The 19,277-nt window shown below is 44.5% G+C and overlaps 1 protein-coding gene across 1 annotated transcript in view; it reads left to right on the top strand.

Annotated features, from left to right (window-relative positions):
• sorcs3a (sortilin related VPS10 domain containing receptor 3a) overlaps positions 1–19,277 on the top strand; it is a gene marked incomplete at both ends in the record, with an annotated part of 213,984 nt that overhangs the window by 102,357 nt on the left and 92,350 nt on the right. The window contains one exon of the mRNA XM_079219624.1: positions 17,039–17,138. Coding sequence (XP_079075750.1) covers positions 17,039–17,138 — 100 coding nt within the window. The remainder of the gene's footprint in view (positions 1–17,038; positions 17,139–19,277) is intronic.

Raw genomic sequence — 19,277 nt, 5'->3', positions numbered from 1 at the left:
CTGAGCTTTACCTGTTCGTCCCTCAGCTCGACAGATTGTTTGGCAACCTGCAAAAGATATATTTCACTAATGTGTTTGTAACCACGACTTGGATGTTTTTTTATGGGCAGAGTTAGTAATTTAATTTAACTTTGCACCCTTTCTTTAACTGGGAATTGGCTGTGGCAGAAGAAGTACTCAAACATGTGTCTTAAGTAAAATGGTTATACTATTAACAGTACAACTATTATATAATGTCCTGCATTTAAGTTTACTTCAAGTGAAGAGGAAAAGTAAAATGTTATCATCAAGAATTTGTTCAAGGTGGAGCTTTCAATTATAATATGATGCTGGATAATCATATGAATAGGAATGAATCATATTTTAACTGTCTTATTTTGTGAGTCAAATCTGAATCTGTAACGTAACCAGAAATATTTTTCTGTCAGGTGAATGTAGTACTATAATGTTTTCCTCTGCAGTATAAGTACACAATAGTAGTATACAGTTTCATATTTGGGGCTTTTGAGCCTTTACTATATATTTAAATACATACATATTACATATTATTATTATTACATATATAGTACAATGAGTTAGAATAGTAACATCAATATCATTCATATCTTAACATCATAATAAATCTATAGCTGTAGTTGGGGTACCAGGTAAAGTCTGCCCCTGGTGTTTCCTCCTATACTAGACTGTAGTTCACTGGTGTTTCCTCCTATACTAGACTGTAGTTCACTGGTGTTTCCTCCAGAATAGTCTAGCCTTGGGCCTCCTCCTCACCTTCTCTACTCACATCTCCTTTTAACAAAAAGAAATGTCCGTTTAAAAGTGGGAGTAAGACACAAGGCGAGGAAAGGAAACGAGGATGTACAGACTAGGAAATGAGAACAGCCATACGTCATGGGAAGTGTGTTGCCGAGGTCTACAACGGGCTCTGCACTAGTAGTAGTCGTTGGAGCATGACATGGCAGCACTGAATAAGAAATATATTCAATACACATGTTGCTTTAAAACAAAACTTCATGTGAATGACAGCCACCTTTTTGTTCCTCCCCTCGTGCATTACTTTGGCATTAATGCATAAATCAACTCGCTGTTATTAAAGAGGTCACTTATTCTGACCCTTTCTCATAATATTTAAATTCCTACCTTTTTAATCACTCCTGGGCTTCTCCCTCATACCCTGAAGAACATTCTAATTTGCTTCCTGTCATAACAGCAAATGGTGGTCTTCATCGAGAGAGTTTAGTCTGGAGGCAGTGTGGAATTTCATACCGCGACCATTAAGGGCATCTCCGTCTGATCTTTTGGTTTGTTTTCGTTTTTGCGGTAATCAACTTAGTCTCATCATCCATCCAGATGCTGCAGTGATTAACGCAACTTTTTTTTTTTTTATCTTCCCTTTTTAGTCGTGTTAAACGGACATTTCTTTTTGTTAAAAGCGTATTAGATTTGTAAACCACCCACATCACTTTCTGCTTCTATTTAGATCCTGAACAAATAATCTATCATGGATTCACTTATACGGGGACAAACGTAATTTGAATGTTTTATGTTTGTCGACGGCAGCGAGTAGCCTGAGAGCTTCGACTCCACTGCTTATCTGAAATGACAAACATATTTCCATGCAGGACGACATTCTGACGTGAGTCGCCCGCAGCACGGAGCTGGACTGTGGTGGCTGGTGATGTGGCTGGTGATGTGGCTGGTGATGTGACTGGTGCAGGCCCGGCGCCAGGCACTGATTTGCGGGGGGGGCTTACGTTGCTTTGGGGGGGGGGCACTTTTTTTTACAGCCTATGGTAGCATAGTAGTTCAACTTTTCACCTACAATCGAACTCCGGCACAAAAAGGTGACAGACGGTATTATTTAGAATCTCACAAGCTAATAAATAGGCCAGCTGAGCAGGTAGCCTACCCAATAGAATTAGACATGAACCGTAGGCCTATGGCAATCAATCAACACAGCAATCAAGCAACACATAAGTCCCACAATATATTGTATTGAAAGATCAGCAGATAGCAGATTCAGCCACAACAAGACATTTAAAAAAATAGGCCTAAAAAGGTCTAAAATTATTAGGCTAACACATCCAGCAACAACATTAACAACAATGACGATAACAACACACTCAACAACAACACACTGTCCGGTGTTTGTCCGAAACAGAGCGGAGCGCAGCAACGACGTAAAGGGCCTACCAACAGCTAGCCTACAACAGAAATTAAGAAGACATTGCTTTGCATTACATGTTTGTTTGTTTTTCCAAGAAAGAACCAACACATAGGTCTACAACCAATAATTTAGCCTCGTCCATAGGGCCAGCAGGCTGGATGAAACCAGATAACTCACCATTAGTAGAGCGGGAGACGACGGTTGGCCGCCAAGTGAAATCTGCGTAAGACAGTTCCCCTCCATTCACTCCTGAACTTCTTTGTTAAGTCCTTCTCAAAAACATAATCAGGTTGGCCTCTCATTTGTGGAGCATCGACTCTCTGTGATCAAAATGATTTTGCTCCTTTTTTCAGGAGAAATGTAAAAATCTGGCAAGTATTTGTCATTATTATATGTTATAAAGGCTTAAAACACTGTGTTAAAAGTAAAAGGTTAAGACATGTATTTGAATTTGTATCATATTTCTCTAATAAACAATTGAAAATGAACATGGCCAAAGCTTTTAAGATTACAGAAATACAATTTTACCTATTTTACATCTTCTCAAACAGTTTTGTTTGCATAGGGCATTCAATGTCCATTTTACAGGCTTTTATATGTCTCCATGTTCAGGCGTTTTAGAGATTTGTTTATCTCCCTGAAGCAGTTCCGGTCCAGCTGAAGACAGAACCCATTATTGCCCTCCTCAAACACCCAGACAGGCTTTTACAGGCAGCTAGTACACTGTTTCCTCTCCAAAATGACTTTCTGCCTGTCCTTTTCCCACTGTCCTTCTTTGTGTTTGTGTGGACAGAAACGTGGCCTTTAGTGGGGAGTTTAGGTGGGGCAGCAAGTGGCAGAACTCTCAGAAACTATACTAATACTATTATTTACAACCACAACATATTATTTCCAAAGAAAACACCACTCAAAAGGCAGTGAAAAGCCAGTCAAACTTTCTTCCCTGCTCTCTGCTGCTCTCTGCCCTGCTCTCTTCCACCCCTCCCCCACAGACAAGCTCGCCGCCGTTTTTCTATACCATTACCGTAATGGGCCGCATGTCATTGTAAAGCTACGCTTCTTAGCGTTCAGAATCCGTTGGAATTACGTTGATGGCGTAATTATTCAAGGAGTTACGGTAATCTTAGTTTTGCATCCTGTTTGCATATTGCTTCCTGTGATAGCTCCCGTCACCGGCGACAGAGAGTTGCGCTCTTCTTTTTACGTGTGATAAGTGACTGACAGGCTTGTCCGTCCAGGGCGGGCCCAGCCGAGTCCGAGGGCGGGCCCGGCCCCCAAGGCCCGCCCATAGAGCCGCGTCTGGGCTGGTAGTGTGACTGGTGATGTGGCTGGTGATGTGGCTGGTGATGTGGCTGGTGGCGCGGCTGATATCGCTAGGTACCTGTTTTGTTTCTGCCTATACCAGCTGCCTGTGCTTGCGCAACAGTTATGTTACGGAGGCCGGTGCAGATCTGTTGACATTATGGACGGGTTGCTGTCAACTCTCAAGAGACGCTGCCGGATGCGTGAGCGGCATTAGAGAGCAGCACAGGAAGAAAGTTTAGTGAAGGTTGGGGGAAAGTTTATTATCCCCCCCCTTCTTCTACTTACTTACCTTGGTAAAACTTCACTTTCACACGCCTGAGTTATACGTTCCACATGATTGGCTCTGGAGCTGCTTATCAGAAAGAAGAAAGGTTCCAGATAAAGGCACAGCAGAGTCGGGAAGGATAGCTCCCACTCACCTTCCAGGAGAGCACTTTTTTCCCCCCCTTCTCTTTGGAAATGGCAACAAAATGTGTATTTACCCCAGTGCTGCCGCAACAGGATGCACACTGGCAAAGAGCAGGCGATCAAACAAGAGACTTTTAGAGCGTGCACGCCGACTTCTTACTCTACTGCTGGGCTTTCATCACTTCTACTTCACCAAGTCGCCACCACAGAAACAGCTGGCATTCTGCTAAACACTCCCGTTTGTGAGTCGCTCATTCCCGACGAGCGACTTTAATGCTGACAGAAAAAAGGAGGGAATGATTTAAAATTGGATGCTGCATACGCAGTGTATGATGAGCATGAATCCAAAAGGAGTTATTGCAGATATGAATCAAACGTTTGTTTGCAACCTTCAACCAACACGACAGGGTAGGGAAAAAGCTTCCTGCAGTGAGTCAGGCACATATTAAAAAGGGTAATATTTCTCTTTCACTGTTTACCTCAGCACATGTATATCAGCTTTAAAAAGCAAGCTATATCCCTTTATTTTTAACTTCCCAGGCAAGTTATTTAGCTTCATCCAAATGCCATGGGAAAGAGACTTGCACCTGACTCCCATGCCTGTGCTCTACATACCTCTAACAACCTCCCTGTAGGTATACGCTGCAGGAAAACGGGACAGGATGAGCTTCAAACGTGTTAAATGTAGATGCATTATGCAACCCAGTCGGCAGAAAATATGTTGGCATCGAGAGCGTGTCGGCAAACCACAGGAATACGATGAATGTCCAAGTTTCTGAACCAAAATCAAATCCAGTTTGCAGAAATGCGTAGTTTACGTTAAGCTACGCAACATTACACTACATTATGCTACGTTACGTTACGCTGCATTGCGTTACGCTGCAATGCGTTACGCTGCAATGCGTTACGCTGCAATGCGTTACGCTGCATTGCGTTACGCTGCAATGCGTTACGTTGCGTTACGTTGCGTTACGTTGCGTTACGTTGCGTTACTTTACTCTATGCTTAACGATGCTAAGCTAAGCTTTGCTAAACTAAGCTCAGCTATTCTAAACTAAGCTAAACTATGCTACACTAAACTATGCTATGCTATGCTTAAATAAGCTAAGCTATGCTAAACTAAGCTAAACTATGATAAACTAAAATAAGATAAGATACGCTACATTACGCTATGTTAAGCTATGCTACGTTACGCTACATTAAGCTACGTTACGTTAAACTACATTAAGCTACGTCATGTAAGGTAAACGTTGCCTCTACGCATGTTATGTTAAGTCACGTTACGTCACGTTATGACATGGTTAGCAGAAACATACAATGGCAACATTCTTTTCCTGGTGAAGGGACTTTTCACTTTTGTACATATATTGTATCATATACATTTCCTATATATATATATATATATATATATATATATATATATATATATATATATATATATATAGGAAATGTGTGTATATATATATATATATATATATATATATATATATATATATATATATATATATAGGAAATGTATATATAGGAAATGTGTGTATATATATATATATATATATATATATATATATATATATATATATATATATATATATATAGCTATAGTTTATAAATATGATATTCCACTGCTGCCATAATCCCCATAGATGTTACCCACTGTTCCTTTCACATTTACTTCACATTTTCTTCACTAGAGACCGCCCCTACTTCTCCGGTCCCTTTGATTTTTTTAGCACATTTATACTTTGACTTCTTTCTGACCCCGGCATGTCAGTTATCATCACTGACAACACTCTAGAGACCTTGTTGGAGCACAGACTCAACCGTACGGCCACTACGGTGCACTGCCACTCTCCAGAATCTCACTCTGGAATAACCACTGAATTGCTATTTTCCCGGCTTTCTTGTGGCATGAATAATGAATGGAGGAAGGCTTTTCTGGTTGTTGCTTGTTCTCCAGCTTGCCAGGGTTGAAAGATGTTTTGAAGGATTTCACCTGTAAAATCCTGCACTCTGACAAATATATGATTCACATCTGTGACCGAGTGTGAGGCAAACCGGTCCTGAGGTCACCTCCGAGAGTAAAGAGCAAAAGAGGGTCAGGTCAGCAGCTGACCGTCACAGTTAGAACAGGGTGGATTTATCTTCCGTGTGACCCACATAAAAGTCCTTCTAGACTTCATGAAAAAGTCATCATGTCTGGAGGGGGATTTCTTTTTAAAGTTTGACACTTTATTTAAAAGATTTCTTCTGGAAAAAGCAGTCCGGAGCGTGGTGAGCGGGGGATGAAGCAAAGATACGCGCCGAACCGCCGTCAAGGTTGAACAGAGCGCACGGGCCGCGAGTGGGATGCACGACAAACGCTGTCACTGAGAGCCATCTTTGAATGTCAGCAATCTGTCCCGCTCCGGCTGTTCCTTTAAGGGATTTCCTCAACGCTGCATTGGCCAGGCGCGGTGCAATGATGGGCTATATTTGGTTAGACCGTAGAGCAGCACGGGATACTGTGCGTTCTCTTTTTCACTTCAACTCCAGTCCCCCCGTCTCCCCTTCCTGCTTTGTATCACGTTCCAACACATTGTTGTTACGTGGAATCTATTACTTTTCCACAGGAGGATCTCCTATCACTTTCCTCTGCACTTTGAATTAGCAGCAGCGGCCTGGATTCCTGTTTGTTTCACACACGGTTGCCTTTTTTATTTTCCCTTCACTATCTCCCACTAACACAGACGCAGCATAGAGTCGGATGTGCGCATAAACACATTTCTTAATCGATTGAAAAGAAAGACAGACTTTGGCGTGCGGTGCTCGGTCTTTTGAGGTTCCATTATTTCCTTCATGCGTCACCGCTCTCTGCTCTCACATGTGTTTCACCGACAGCTCTGAACACCTGCGTATACAGTATCTCGCGATCTTGAAGTCATTTTCAATTAAGCCCCAGTGGTTCTGCATTAGAGGAGAGATTGTACAGCGTTTGCCTGAGGAGAAAAACATGGGAAGAGTGTGTGTGTGTGTGTGTGTGTGTGTGCGTCTTTGAGCAGGACTGTGTGTGTGTGTGTGTATGCTTCATTTGGTGTGCAGGAGTGCAGCTCGGGGTGAGTGTATATTCCACAGATAAACTCCTTGACAGCTTGTACATGATGGCTCTCCTTGCTGAGATACGCTTTGCTGATGGGAGCCGTGATTGTTAAAAAGCAGCAGAAAGTCTGCTACCTCTGCTAAAGACATGCAACACAATCCTTCTGGCATGCAGCAAATATCACGGTGTGTTTTCATTTCCCTAAAAGTCTGCATATCCTGTCAGTCAACCCCAAACACTTGCATTTGCTGATGGAAACGTAATGTGTTTTTGCAGTGAATGGCGCGCTGAGGCCGCCTATCAGAGTCTCTGTCCACCTCTCCGTGTTTTTAATGAATCCCTTTTCAACCTCACAGCGGAGGTAATGTGCCATGTGTGCAGGGTCCAAAACAAACCTTTGGGCATAGATAAAGAAAATGACCAGCTAATATCGGAAAAAATGGCTTTTTTACTCTTGCAATATGCTATTATTATTATTTAGCATGTCATCTTGATCTCATATGTGATCGATGTTATAGTTGTGTGTAGTAATAGCACTAACTGCACCCGCAATATGAAATCAAGTATAGCACCGTGATAAAGTCAATGGTATTCACCTTTCGGTGCAAGAAGACACACTACAAAACACACTCACCCTTCAACAAAAAATATATATTCTAAATATCCTATTCTTGTCTGACTGATGATTTGTTTCAACCATCCTGGTGAGACACCGCTGGTTAACATCCGTTAGTTTCTGTTATTGTGTGACTTAATGTGGAATTATGCACATGCTTTAAATGGTTGCACATGCTTTAAATGGCAAACATCTACTACAGTGCTCATCGGGGCCGTTCACCTTTACTTTAACCAACCACATTCTACCACGCCTTCCCTGAGCCAATCACAGAGTTGCTGTCAAAATGTTAAAACCGCTCTCCTCTCTTCTGCAGTCAGTTGTCATTGCAGTATGAACCGCTGCGACCCTCCACCTCCTCCACCTCCGGTCTCCATCACATCCAGAGCCCAGTAATCCTCATCCCATCCCTCGCTCTCCAGAAACGCCCTGTTTTACCACCGGCTGTGTCTAGACTGCAGGGGGAACATCCCTGATGTAACCGCAGCATCACTACCCCATTTAAAATACTACCTCACAATGCAGTCCTCACTATTCCTTTCATCATGAGTTTGTAATGAACTGTTTCACTCTAATGAAGTCTCTCCTGATTGGAATTGTTATCATCTCTTTACTACCCAGACCTCATGTTTGTATTGATAAATGAATGGTTTCAACATCCAGTCGTCCACTATGTGGTCATTTATGTACATATAATGACGCTGAGCCGCAGCAGAGCTTTGTTCTCTCTCAGACCCTCTGAGGGTTGATTATTCTAATGGGAGAGGATTGGGACATTATGCCAAAGTCTGCACTGCCATAAAACTGAACCATGACAACAGCGTTTCCGCCTGAATGTAGTCTGGAGTGCCGGCTTAGTCTTTTGGATTAAAGCATTTAGAAACACACTGGTTGAATAACCAAGTAACGGACTAGTTTCCCCGGGCAACTCATCCTTCATTTGTTTTCTTTGCCTCGCACAGGGAGGCTGAAGCCTTTCTTTTGTTCACGCCTTAGGGGACGTGGCAGAGAAACACCACACACACACACACACACACACACACACACACAGGTCACCTGTAACTGTGAAGTAGTTAAAGCTCCTCGGCAGAGAGTCTCCAGTAACCCTCAGAACTGCGTCAATTTTGAACGATTTTGCTCCTCAAAATGTAGGCCCGATGCCAGTGAGCAATACCAGGAGAGTTTAGTGTGCTGCCTGCAGTGAGGCCAATTATAAGGATCAGGGTTGGGCCTCAACAGCTTTTCATCGCGTAATGAGTCCAGTTCTGACTCTCCTGCCAAATCGTTTTAGGTTGGTTTGGTGGGAAATGAAGATAACTCAATTAAAAAGTGTGTCATGTTTCTTTTCACTCAGCATCACAACTAGACCGCAGAGATTAGACTGAGCTGAGGGGGTGTACGGCTCGCACTACATATTTAGTCACTGATCTGTGACGTTCATTAATAGTCCTGACTCAGCGTACTGGGGGGGCTGTGCTGTACAGCTGCAGAACAAACCCAACGTTCAGCAGCCAGTTACTCGTGTTAGTCACTGTGTTGCTGACTTTGTATAACAACCTTTTCTTGCAGATGCCTGTCGTGTCAGAAAGAGGCGTCAGAGACCACAAATGAAATAATGATAAGCGATTTATTGCCTTGGAGCTCATTAAATCAGAGTATTTGACCAACTTCGCGCCTAAATAGAAGCTGCTATCAGAAGCACAGCACATCTGCTATCTGTGCAGGGCCAGAGTCACAGACCTGCAGCTAGCATTCAGCCTGCATATTGATCCTAACCACAGTCTTTCCCTTCGTATTGTACTTGCCTGACCCAAGCCAATAAGTTAACCATTATTTATTTTCCATAACCATGATATTACCATACTATTAACCCAACTCTATAGCCAGGTCAGAGACACACTTTTGAAAGTTTCGTGGCATAATAACTAGTGGGAAAGTCTCGTTGGCTAAACCGCAAAATACAACCGTGATACGAGGCTGATAAGAAACATTCAACGTATCGTTGCATTAAACACAGTTCAAAAATGTGAAAGTCCTTGCTGCCCAATGAAGCCCATATTTAACCTTGACACATCATTTAACCTGCAAACCCCCAAATCAGTGCTTGATCACGCAAAATAATCAAGAGCGCATTCAAACTCTGAAGTCAGACACCGCTGTGTGGAGAGTGTGGACACCAGCCGGATGCAGAAGGCTGGCTCTTTGCTGGGGACATGAAGGTTAATAAGAGGATGCTCAGCTTGCCCAAATCTGCTCTCTTGTTCCCTGTCATCAAACTCCCGGGCGTTTTTGTTCTTACTTCTTCTTTCTTGGTCGCCCCAAACTTCCCTGGGTTCCGTCCAGAGAGCCGGCGTGTGTGGAGGACCTGTGGCTGGACCGGAGTGTGGTCCTGCAACAAAAGACTGCAACGATTCAGACAACTGCAGGGGAAATGTCTGCGACGCGTTCAGGCGTCTCTACCTCTGACCCCTCAGTGCTGCAAAGAACGCCTCGCTTCACCGGCGCTGTGAATGTTTTTCAAGCACATTCGTCAGCGAGTGCTCAGAGTCTTCAGGCTGGAATCTGCCGCAGGGTTCTCTGCTAGGAAACCTTTCCTCTCTCTCTCTCTCTCTCTCTCTCTCTCTCTCTCTCTCTCTCTGCGTGAGTCTCAGACAATTGAGTTGTTGCTGCTTCGGTTCAACCCTGATAACCACCTGATGAAGCTTTCATCTTCAGACACTTGATGAATATTGATCCGGTGTTTTCGGTTCTCATTGTGTCTCTTTGCCGCTTCGTGAGCGCGAGCAGTTTTTTTTGTTCAGCATCCATCCAAAGTCAGGTTAACAGAGAGAAGAGTCAGATAAGCAACCTGTTTTCCTTCACACCATATTGTACAGAATCCATTTCTCTGTCCTGTGTGCTTCAAGTGATGGGCTTTGTTTGAGCTGGAGAGACGAAGATGATTTAAATGCAATTTCCATCCGTCAGTCTTTGAAGTGCGTGGCTTGCTTCTCTCTCTTCCTCCCAGAGTCTGGTGCTGCTTCACTGACAGACATCTGGCCGAACCTCACAAACATTCCCCACCGCAGTTCCTGTCTGGCCTTTTTTCCTGATCATTTGACGTTCTCACACTCCCAGAAAAAGAAATGGAGGACTTCACTTAATGAATGAAAGCAAATGGAACCTCCACGGCGTGACTGTAGATGCAGCACATATTTATGCGTCTTTTCAACTAAATATACTTGTACAAATGTTGGAATCTTAATTGCTTGTAACTATGAAGACAGACTCCCCGTGCCAGTTTACACAGTTTACATCATTGATTCCTTTATTGCTGCTGCACGTCAGATTTTTGTTGTAATTAGCCATCTACGAACAATTCCCACAATGCATTGGCTGTGTTGCAGCTCTCATCTCAAATGTTTTGTGCAATGGAATATGAGATTTACTATATCCTCCCAATCCTTCAATCTATAACAAGATGTCTTTAACATGGTTAGAATATCTTACATCTAATGAACAATGTGTAGATTATATGATATTTGGTGAGTTTTATTTTCGTATGCTTCAGACAACATCCAAAACTCACATTTAGGAAAAAGTTTTGGGCTGAAAGGTTCTAGTTTGATTTAAAGTAGTTTTGAGGAATTTTCATTTTGGGTTGAGTCCCTTTAGAAAACCTCTAATTTCACAGGAGCAGGGTCTGACAGTCTGCCCCGCTCAGTGCTCAGTCCAGCGGGGCCCAGAAATACGGCCTGAGTCTCCAGCAGTGTGGTGTTGGCCCCCAGCGGGGACCGGAGGTTGTCCATCAGGTGGTTGAGGAGGAGGAGGAGGAGGAGGAGGAGGAGGAGGACGAAGAGACGCTGCTGCTGCTGCTGCCGGGAGCTGAGCTCTCCTTCCACCTTGGTGGAGACGGATCTGGGCCTGTCCACTGTGGACTGGTCTCTGCTGGAGGCGCCGCTGGAGTCTGAGCTGAAGGCGGTTCTTGTGAACCTGCATGATGTCATCTGCTTTCACCAGAATCCGACCCGGTGGCTCCGATGAGGAGCTTTAATAAGAACTCTATAGAACCAGACCATCTCTCTGGTGGTCGTTTACTGATGGAGGTCTAGAGAGGCATCACTAGTAAACTGAGTATAAGCTCCTCCCGTAACTTTGAAGAGAGTTATTGACATTATAAAAACTCCAAAGTCTGCCGGAGCGTCCTGGCGTAGTGTTGTAGAACAGAGGGAGATAGTTAGCTTGTTCAGCAATCAATAATCTCTTCAAACACCATACTTCCAAGAACATCATATTGCCAGTGTGATAAGCTGTGTTAGAACATCTTCCACTCAAGAGAGTCTGATGTAACATCCTGATTCAAATCTGCCGTTATCTCATCCTGATAGTCGCAAACATCATTCCAGCTGCTGTCTCTCAGCACGAGCCTGAAACAGCCACCGAGTCCACAGCAGCGCTCACACACTGCTGGCCAGGTTACGCCTTACACCATGAAGTAGTCCTCAGGTTGAGAACATGTCCAACACATGAGGCAGAATCAGTTTCTTCCTTTCTTCTTCCCATTCTTCGGTGACCGGCCTTCGTCTTGTGCCACAGGGCATCACATCCTGGTTTAATGAAAAACTAGACATTACTGCTTAGGATTAATCCGTTACATTGTAATATCAACACAACCTGAATGTAAAGGTGGTGAAGAGAAGCATCAAACAAATATGCACACCAGCATCACAGAGTCAGATCACATTGGGCGTGTCAGTTCCTCACCGAGGGCCACACTCGTCTGGAGCCCCGGACAAAGACGTTCAGCTTGACTCAAGTCAATAATGGAAATCTGAACTGTATTTTCCAGGCATAACTAGCAATGATTGACATCAACTGAACTGGTATTTAAAGTTGGTCCATTAATTGCATATGAATGGCATTATATAGTTCTGCACCTCAGCAACCACATTACGCCTCAACCCTGTGAAAGAACGATAGACAAATGCATTATTTGTGATTATCTTTATCTCGATAATATACACACTTTATTGATCACATCTAAGCCATGTTCTCTGAGGAACTTGCAGCTCACAGCGCTTCATGGATGAAAGCCTTGAAGGCCCACACACACACACACACACACACACACACACGAACAGGATGAACAGCATGAGTATTACACAGGCGGGCCTTGGGCTGGTCACAGTAAAAGGTCAGTTTTATCTTGAAAAAATATTCTCATTTCTTTCGGTCAATATCTGGTGCGACCTCCATTTATCTGTTGCAGTGCGACGTATCTCCTTCACAAAGAGGGGATCAGGTTGGTGATTGTGGTCCTCTTCAATGGCTGTGTGCAGCTGCAGGACTTTGGCAGCAGTAGGAACCCGCTGCGGTACACGCTTTACTTTCTTAGAAGAATAACTGTGTGTGCACAGTTATTGGGCAACTATTAGTGTGCAGACAAGTGTGCACACAATTAAAAATACTAATTTCCAAATTAAATAAACTGTAAATAACATTGAAATAAAGTGCACATTAGAATATAGCCTTATGATTTGAATGATATGCTTCAGCAGTCTTCATGTTTGCAGAACCAGAAGTTGCTCTTCATATCTGTGACAGCTGGCTTTCACAGCACATTTGGAGTTGCCAGTCAGTGACAGACATTTTCTGCATCTGTAGTACATTTTCCTTTCTCTTGAACAATCTCACCGGCTTTCTCACGAGAGTTGGATGTTTGGTTTCTAGATATCGCTTTAGCTTTGAAGCCTTCAGTGCTGCGTTAGCTAGTGAAGCTAGCGTTGGCCCACACTCCACACAGGCTCAGGGCTCCGCCTCGTTACCTCCGTTCACAAAGCTCTACTTCGTGAAGTCAGGATTATACTTGCACAAACATTTAGACGTTTGGGGGGATATTCAACAGCACTTTCGTCTTCATGTTATCGTTTTAAATACTTCTCTATAACTTTCGCTATAGGCTAATGGCTGGCTGAGTTTCTTCTCCGGCATATTGGAGCCTGTTACACAACTAACTGACGCATTACCGCCACCAAGTGGTGGGAAGCTGTATTGTAACTGAGCGTCTTGTGGATAACAGTAATATCTCTGCTGTCTTCAATGCATTACCTATGCGGTCCCGCGGCCCTCGCGGGCCACAGGTGAAAACGGCATGTTTTTGGCGGCCCTCTAGGTGGCGCTCGCGGCCCAATGGTTAAGAATCACTGGTCTAGGGCTCACAGCAGAACAAACTTAACCCCGCTGCCACCTCACTGACAAACCGGAGGCCCACATGACTCCATACACGGCTTCCGCCATCTCGCCAGTACAGTGAAAACCAGGACTCACCTGTGAAGAGAGACCCATCTAAGGTGAGCTCTCCAAACCCTGGTGAGGACCTGGGGAGCCTCTCTCAGACCGCTTCTGATTGTCCGTGCAAACCAGCGGCTGCACCAGCTGTCCTGGTGGCTGGTCTCAGACCATCTTGCAGGTGAAGGTGCCTGATGTGGAGGTCTTGGGCCGGAGTGGTTGCACGTGGTCCTGCATGTACTGCCCACCTCTCAGAAGCCACATTGAAGAGGGCTCATGGTGGTGAAATGAACATCTGGACATGACGGGCCGGACCCAATGCACACCTGTGTATTCATGCTGCTTATTCAGCATCTTGATACATCACACCTGTCAGTGTGCTCTTAGTGTGCACACACACACACACACACACACACACCCAGACACAGACTTTCAAAGATATATTGCATTAAACTTACCCCGTCACACCTACATTTCCATCCATCCATCCATTTTCAACCGCTTATCCGGGGTCGGGTCGCGGTGGCAGCAGGTCCAGCAGGCCGACCCAGACTTCTCTCTCACCCGCAACATCTTCCAGCTCATTCTGGGGGACCCCGAGGCGTTCCAAGGCCAGCCGGGAGATATTATCCCTCCAGCGTGTCCTCGGTCTTCCCCGGGGCCTCCTACCAGTTGGACGTGCCTGGAAAAACCTCTAATGGGAGGCGTCCAGGAGGCATCCTGACTAGATGCCCGAACCACCTCAGCTGACTCCTTTCGACATGAAGGAGCAGCGGCTCGACTCCAAGCTCCCTCCTGATGTCCGAGCTCCTTACCCTATCTCTAAGGCTGAGCCCGGCCACCCTACGGAGGAAGCTCATTTCGGCCGCTTGTATCCGAGATCTCGTTCTTTTGGTCACGACCCAGAGTTCGTGGCCATAGGTGAGGGTTGGAACGTAGACCGACCAGTAAATGGAGAGCTTTGCCTTCCGGCTCAGCTCCCTCTTCACCAAGACGGACCGGTACAGCGCCTGTTTTACGGCTGCAGCCGCACCGATCCGTCTGTCGATCTCCCGCTCCACCTTACCCTCACTCGTGAAAAAGACCCAGAGATACTTGAACTCCTTCGCTTGGGGTAGGCAGTTTGTCCCCACCTGGAGGGAGCAATCCACCGGTTTCCGACAGAGCACCATGGCCTCAGATTTGGAGGCGCTAACTCTCATCCCTGCCGCTTCACACTCGGCTGCAAAACGCCCTAGTGAATGCTGGAGGTCACAATCCGAGGAGGCAAACAGGACCACATCATCCGCGAACAGCAGAGAGGCGATCCCGAGACTCCCGAACCGGATCCTCTCCGCCCCCTGGCTGCGCCTAGATATCCTGTCCATGAAGGTCACGAACAGGACCGGTGATAAAGGGCAGCCCTGGCGGAGGCCAACACCCACCGGGAACGTGTCTGACTTATTACCGAGGATACGAACACAGCTCCTACTGCAGGCGTACAGAGACCGGATGGCCCGTGCCAACGGGTCCGGCACCCCATACTCCCGCAGCACCACCCACAAAAACCCCCGAGGGACCCGGTCGAAAGCTTTCTCCAGGGCTACAAAGCACATGTAGACTGGTTGGGCGAACTCCCAGGACCCCTCCAGTAGTCTTGCGAGGGTAAAGAGCTGGTCCACTGTTCCACGGCCGGGACGGAATCCGCACTGTTCGTCTTGAATCTGAGGTTCGACAATCGGTCGGAGCCTCCCTTCCAGCACCCTGGCATAAGCTTTTCCCGGGAGGCTGCACCTACATTTCTAATAATTATCATTTTTGTATTCATGAAAAAGTAATTCAGTGTTTGCTGAACCCTTTGGTGACGTGTTGAAGTCAAACCACATTTTTGAGGAACGCGTATGAGGTCGCTGTCCGTCTCAGGCTTTAGTCTGAGTGTGAGAACACTGAGCAGACAGTACAGGGTCTCGCTGACAACAGAACGGTGTTGGGAATCAAACCATCGCCCTCTGGATACGGTCCTGTGTAACCACTGGCCCATGCAGCCTTGTCACTGTCATTTCATTTCCCATTACAAATATAGAATGTACGTGGGTGCCGTTCTTTTGTCGTTCTGCCACTTCTTTTCATAATATCGGCTCATTTTCATTTTCATATGTATCAGCTCTCGTGTGCAGGATATGAGTGTTGGGGTGTGAGGGGGTCACACTTAATCTTGGTCCGCATCCGAGAGCTGATATCTGCTGCTGTCTGCACCAGATAGCCCCATTTCCATTAAAGAAATCAAATCACATGTGTTACTGTGCCGCGGTAACGAGGGCACGCCTGCCAAAAACAACATGTGATGCTATGCTACTTGTGAAGTCTCCTCTCAGGAGGCTCAGTCCGTAATCATAGCAACTACTGTGTCTCTCAGCATTCTGGGAGGAATTTAAATGAGAGGAATCTCTCTGCAATTTAACTGAGACCACGATCCCCGCTGAAGGAGCACAAGCGGTGGCCTCTGACTCAAAAAAAAAAGGAATCGACTCAGAAATAGGTATCATCTTCACTTCCCCTCATAGCACTGTGAAGTGGACTGCACATCCAAATGGGAGTTATGCCACGGTTGTGGGCGGGTGCTTCGGTCCCCACTGAGAGCAACATTTGAAAATCCTGGGCACATGAATGCAGCTTTCACAGAAAGAATTTAAAACATGGAAATGCTGTAATATTCTACTTGAAAGCAGATTGGGTAGTTACTTGTGATGATGGATTCATGTGGAGTTTCTAGGGACTCGGCCGGCTAACAGGCTCATTCCCACTGTTAAATTATTAAAGCCCATGAGTTCAGGAACATCCACATGTTTCTGCACTCGACTACTATGAAATAAAATATGTCATCGGGAGAGCATTAATTATTCACGGTCCCTGGATATTTGTGAATGGTTGGTTTTGGCAGCTGTCGATGATTGGTTAACCTCCTCTTGTTCCGTTGCCAATGGTTTCACACTCAGAGTAACGGCGCCTAGCAGACCCGTTCCACCTGCATCTGCTTGTTGTTTCACCCCGCGGTGTGATATTACATTCTTTTTCATCGCCGCTGAATCCATATCAATTTGACATGAATCTCACAATGTGCCAGTGATCTTTCTGCTGCTTGTTTACCCGTCAGATAGTCAGCAAACTCTCCGTACGCTCCGGTTCATCTACAGTGTTTCCCTTTGTGTCCTCCACTCAGGTCCACTGACTACGGCTCCACGTACGAGAGGATGAACGACCGGGTCGGAACCAAGACGGTGCTGAGCTACATGTACGTCTGCCCCATCAACAAGAGGAAGGTGAGAAGCTGCAGAGTGTGTGACCATGTGCAGGCTGTGTTTTCATGTTCAAAATGCTCATATCCTGTCCATTCTTAAATACTGGACCAGGACCAGGCCTATAAAAAACAAACACTTGTTTATACCTTATAATATTTTAATAATATGTCTCTTTTTTAAGATGTGTTTGAATGTTCTTGATGCAAACTCAAAACATGATGAATCCAGGATAATACACATTTCCACAACAGTTATGTCATACTTTTTATTTTCTGTCACATAAATACTTTTGTCTTTTACTGATTATCTACGACCACTTCCACGTGTCAGTGTTCTCTCAGATCAGATGTTCAGCTACTTTACAAACCTCAGATGGCTGCACCACTTTATCCTATGGTTATATTTATTTCAGGCAGATTGATATGGAATTGCAGTCTGGTCTCCTACAAGTCACATTCCCATAAAGCATAATTGCATTGTCAATCAACTGTTCGTGTCCTTTGTGAAACCAAAAGTCAACGTTGACTCGTTTGAACTTAAATAACACCACAAACATGATGTTTTTATTGAAACATAAGCGAGTAATTTCATTGGTTTCATCGCACGTTTAACACTGTGACAGTGATGCCAAAGAAAGAAAAAAAAATGCAGTTTAGATGTATGAAACGGTAACTTTATAGGATGACAGGTTTGGAAATTGATATCCCTGAGTTTTGTGTTGTAAATAATTAGATGTGTACATGTTGAAAGTAGCTTAATATGGAATGAAAAGATCATCTAACTAGAAGATTCAGTGAATGAAAAGTGTGTTTCTGAGAGCGGTGAGTATGACGTGGGGATTTACACTACGCTGAATGTCCTATGAGAGATATAACATAGATGGAATATAGAGGGAATCCAACACCTTCTGGAATATGGGTTTTGCATCCCACATCTTATTTATCCGTGGACAGGATTAAACCAGTTGATTTATGGCGTCGCCTGCTTCCTGCATATGGACGTGTTTAGAAACCACCAAAAGTGGAATTGAAGAATTTCAGGCTCCACAAAAAGAGCCAGAGAAAAAAAAGCATGAGCGTCGCCAGCTGCCAGCCATCTGCCAAAGTCTTTAATCTGCCCGAGAATTCTGTCAATTAGTCTTCATTTCATTTTTTCCCGAGCATTCTAAGAATTTAGTTCACTGATCAGGATGAGGTTTGCGCTGCATTTTCTACCATCTGCCTCAATCTTCTAGTTTATTCAATTCAATGAAACAATAGGCTGACCTTCCTCACTTTCCTGTAAGAATAATTCATATCCAATTTCCACATTGGCCGAATTGAGTCCTGCCAGTTCTGAATCCCCGCTCTGTGATTCACAACCCCGTATCAGGCGGTGGATCTGATTGGCCCTCGCGTGGTGAGCTCCGCTGGTCTGCTGCTCCGAGCAACAATGTGATGGACAAGTGCAATAGTGGGCCGTTGAGGTCACAGTGCTGAAAGCAGCGTAGGAGTCTGTTTCCACGTCAGTATCTTTTTCTTCACACCGGGTGAGCCATGATATCAGCTCATGATAGCATTCCAGTGGCAATCACAACAGCTTGCACATAAAGATGATCTTATCCAATTGGCAATTAATTAGTAGCCTAGTTTTACATGGATTTTTACATTTAAAAGAAAAATATATATCTTTTTGGATCGTCCCTACAATACACGTAGAACAAGTAGCAGATACATAAAGCAGGGCTTATAATCCCATTTTTATCAATGACTCAAATGCTCTGACAAAAAAAGAGGAAGAAATGAGCTATCTGGTACAGCAGCAGGACTTATTGCTTATTATTGCTTATTATTGCTTCCTCAAGCTTTCTTGACAGCTGTAAAGTATAAACAGTAGCCATGTTTTTTGTTTACCTTCATCATGTTAATTTTTATGTAGCATCTTTGGAGGGAGGCCTGAAGGAACGAGCTGTTTTTTTCAAGTACAAGAAGAAAAATAAACTTTTGAATGAAGACATTTCTTAATTAAAAATGAAAAGTTGAGTAAAAAAATTATAAAATGGACCCTCAATGAAGTACTCTCTGTACTTTTAAATGGCTAAATGTCTTTTTTTGAGGAAGCGCTACAGTTCCAATTTAATTTAGCATGCACTATTAATTTATTTTAAGAAATGAAACAGAA

This window comes from Taurulus bubalis (genome assembly GCF_910589615.1).
Source record: "Taurulus bubalis genome assembly, chromosome: 6".
Taxonomy (NCBI): domain Eukaryota; kingdom Metazoa; phylum Chordata; class Actinopteri; order Perciformes; family Cottidae; genus Taurulus; species Taurulus bubalis.
The sequence above is the reverse complement of the archived record's forward strand: the minus strand, read 5'-3'. Positions and strand labels throughout refer to the sequence as shown.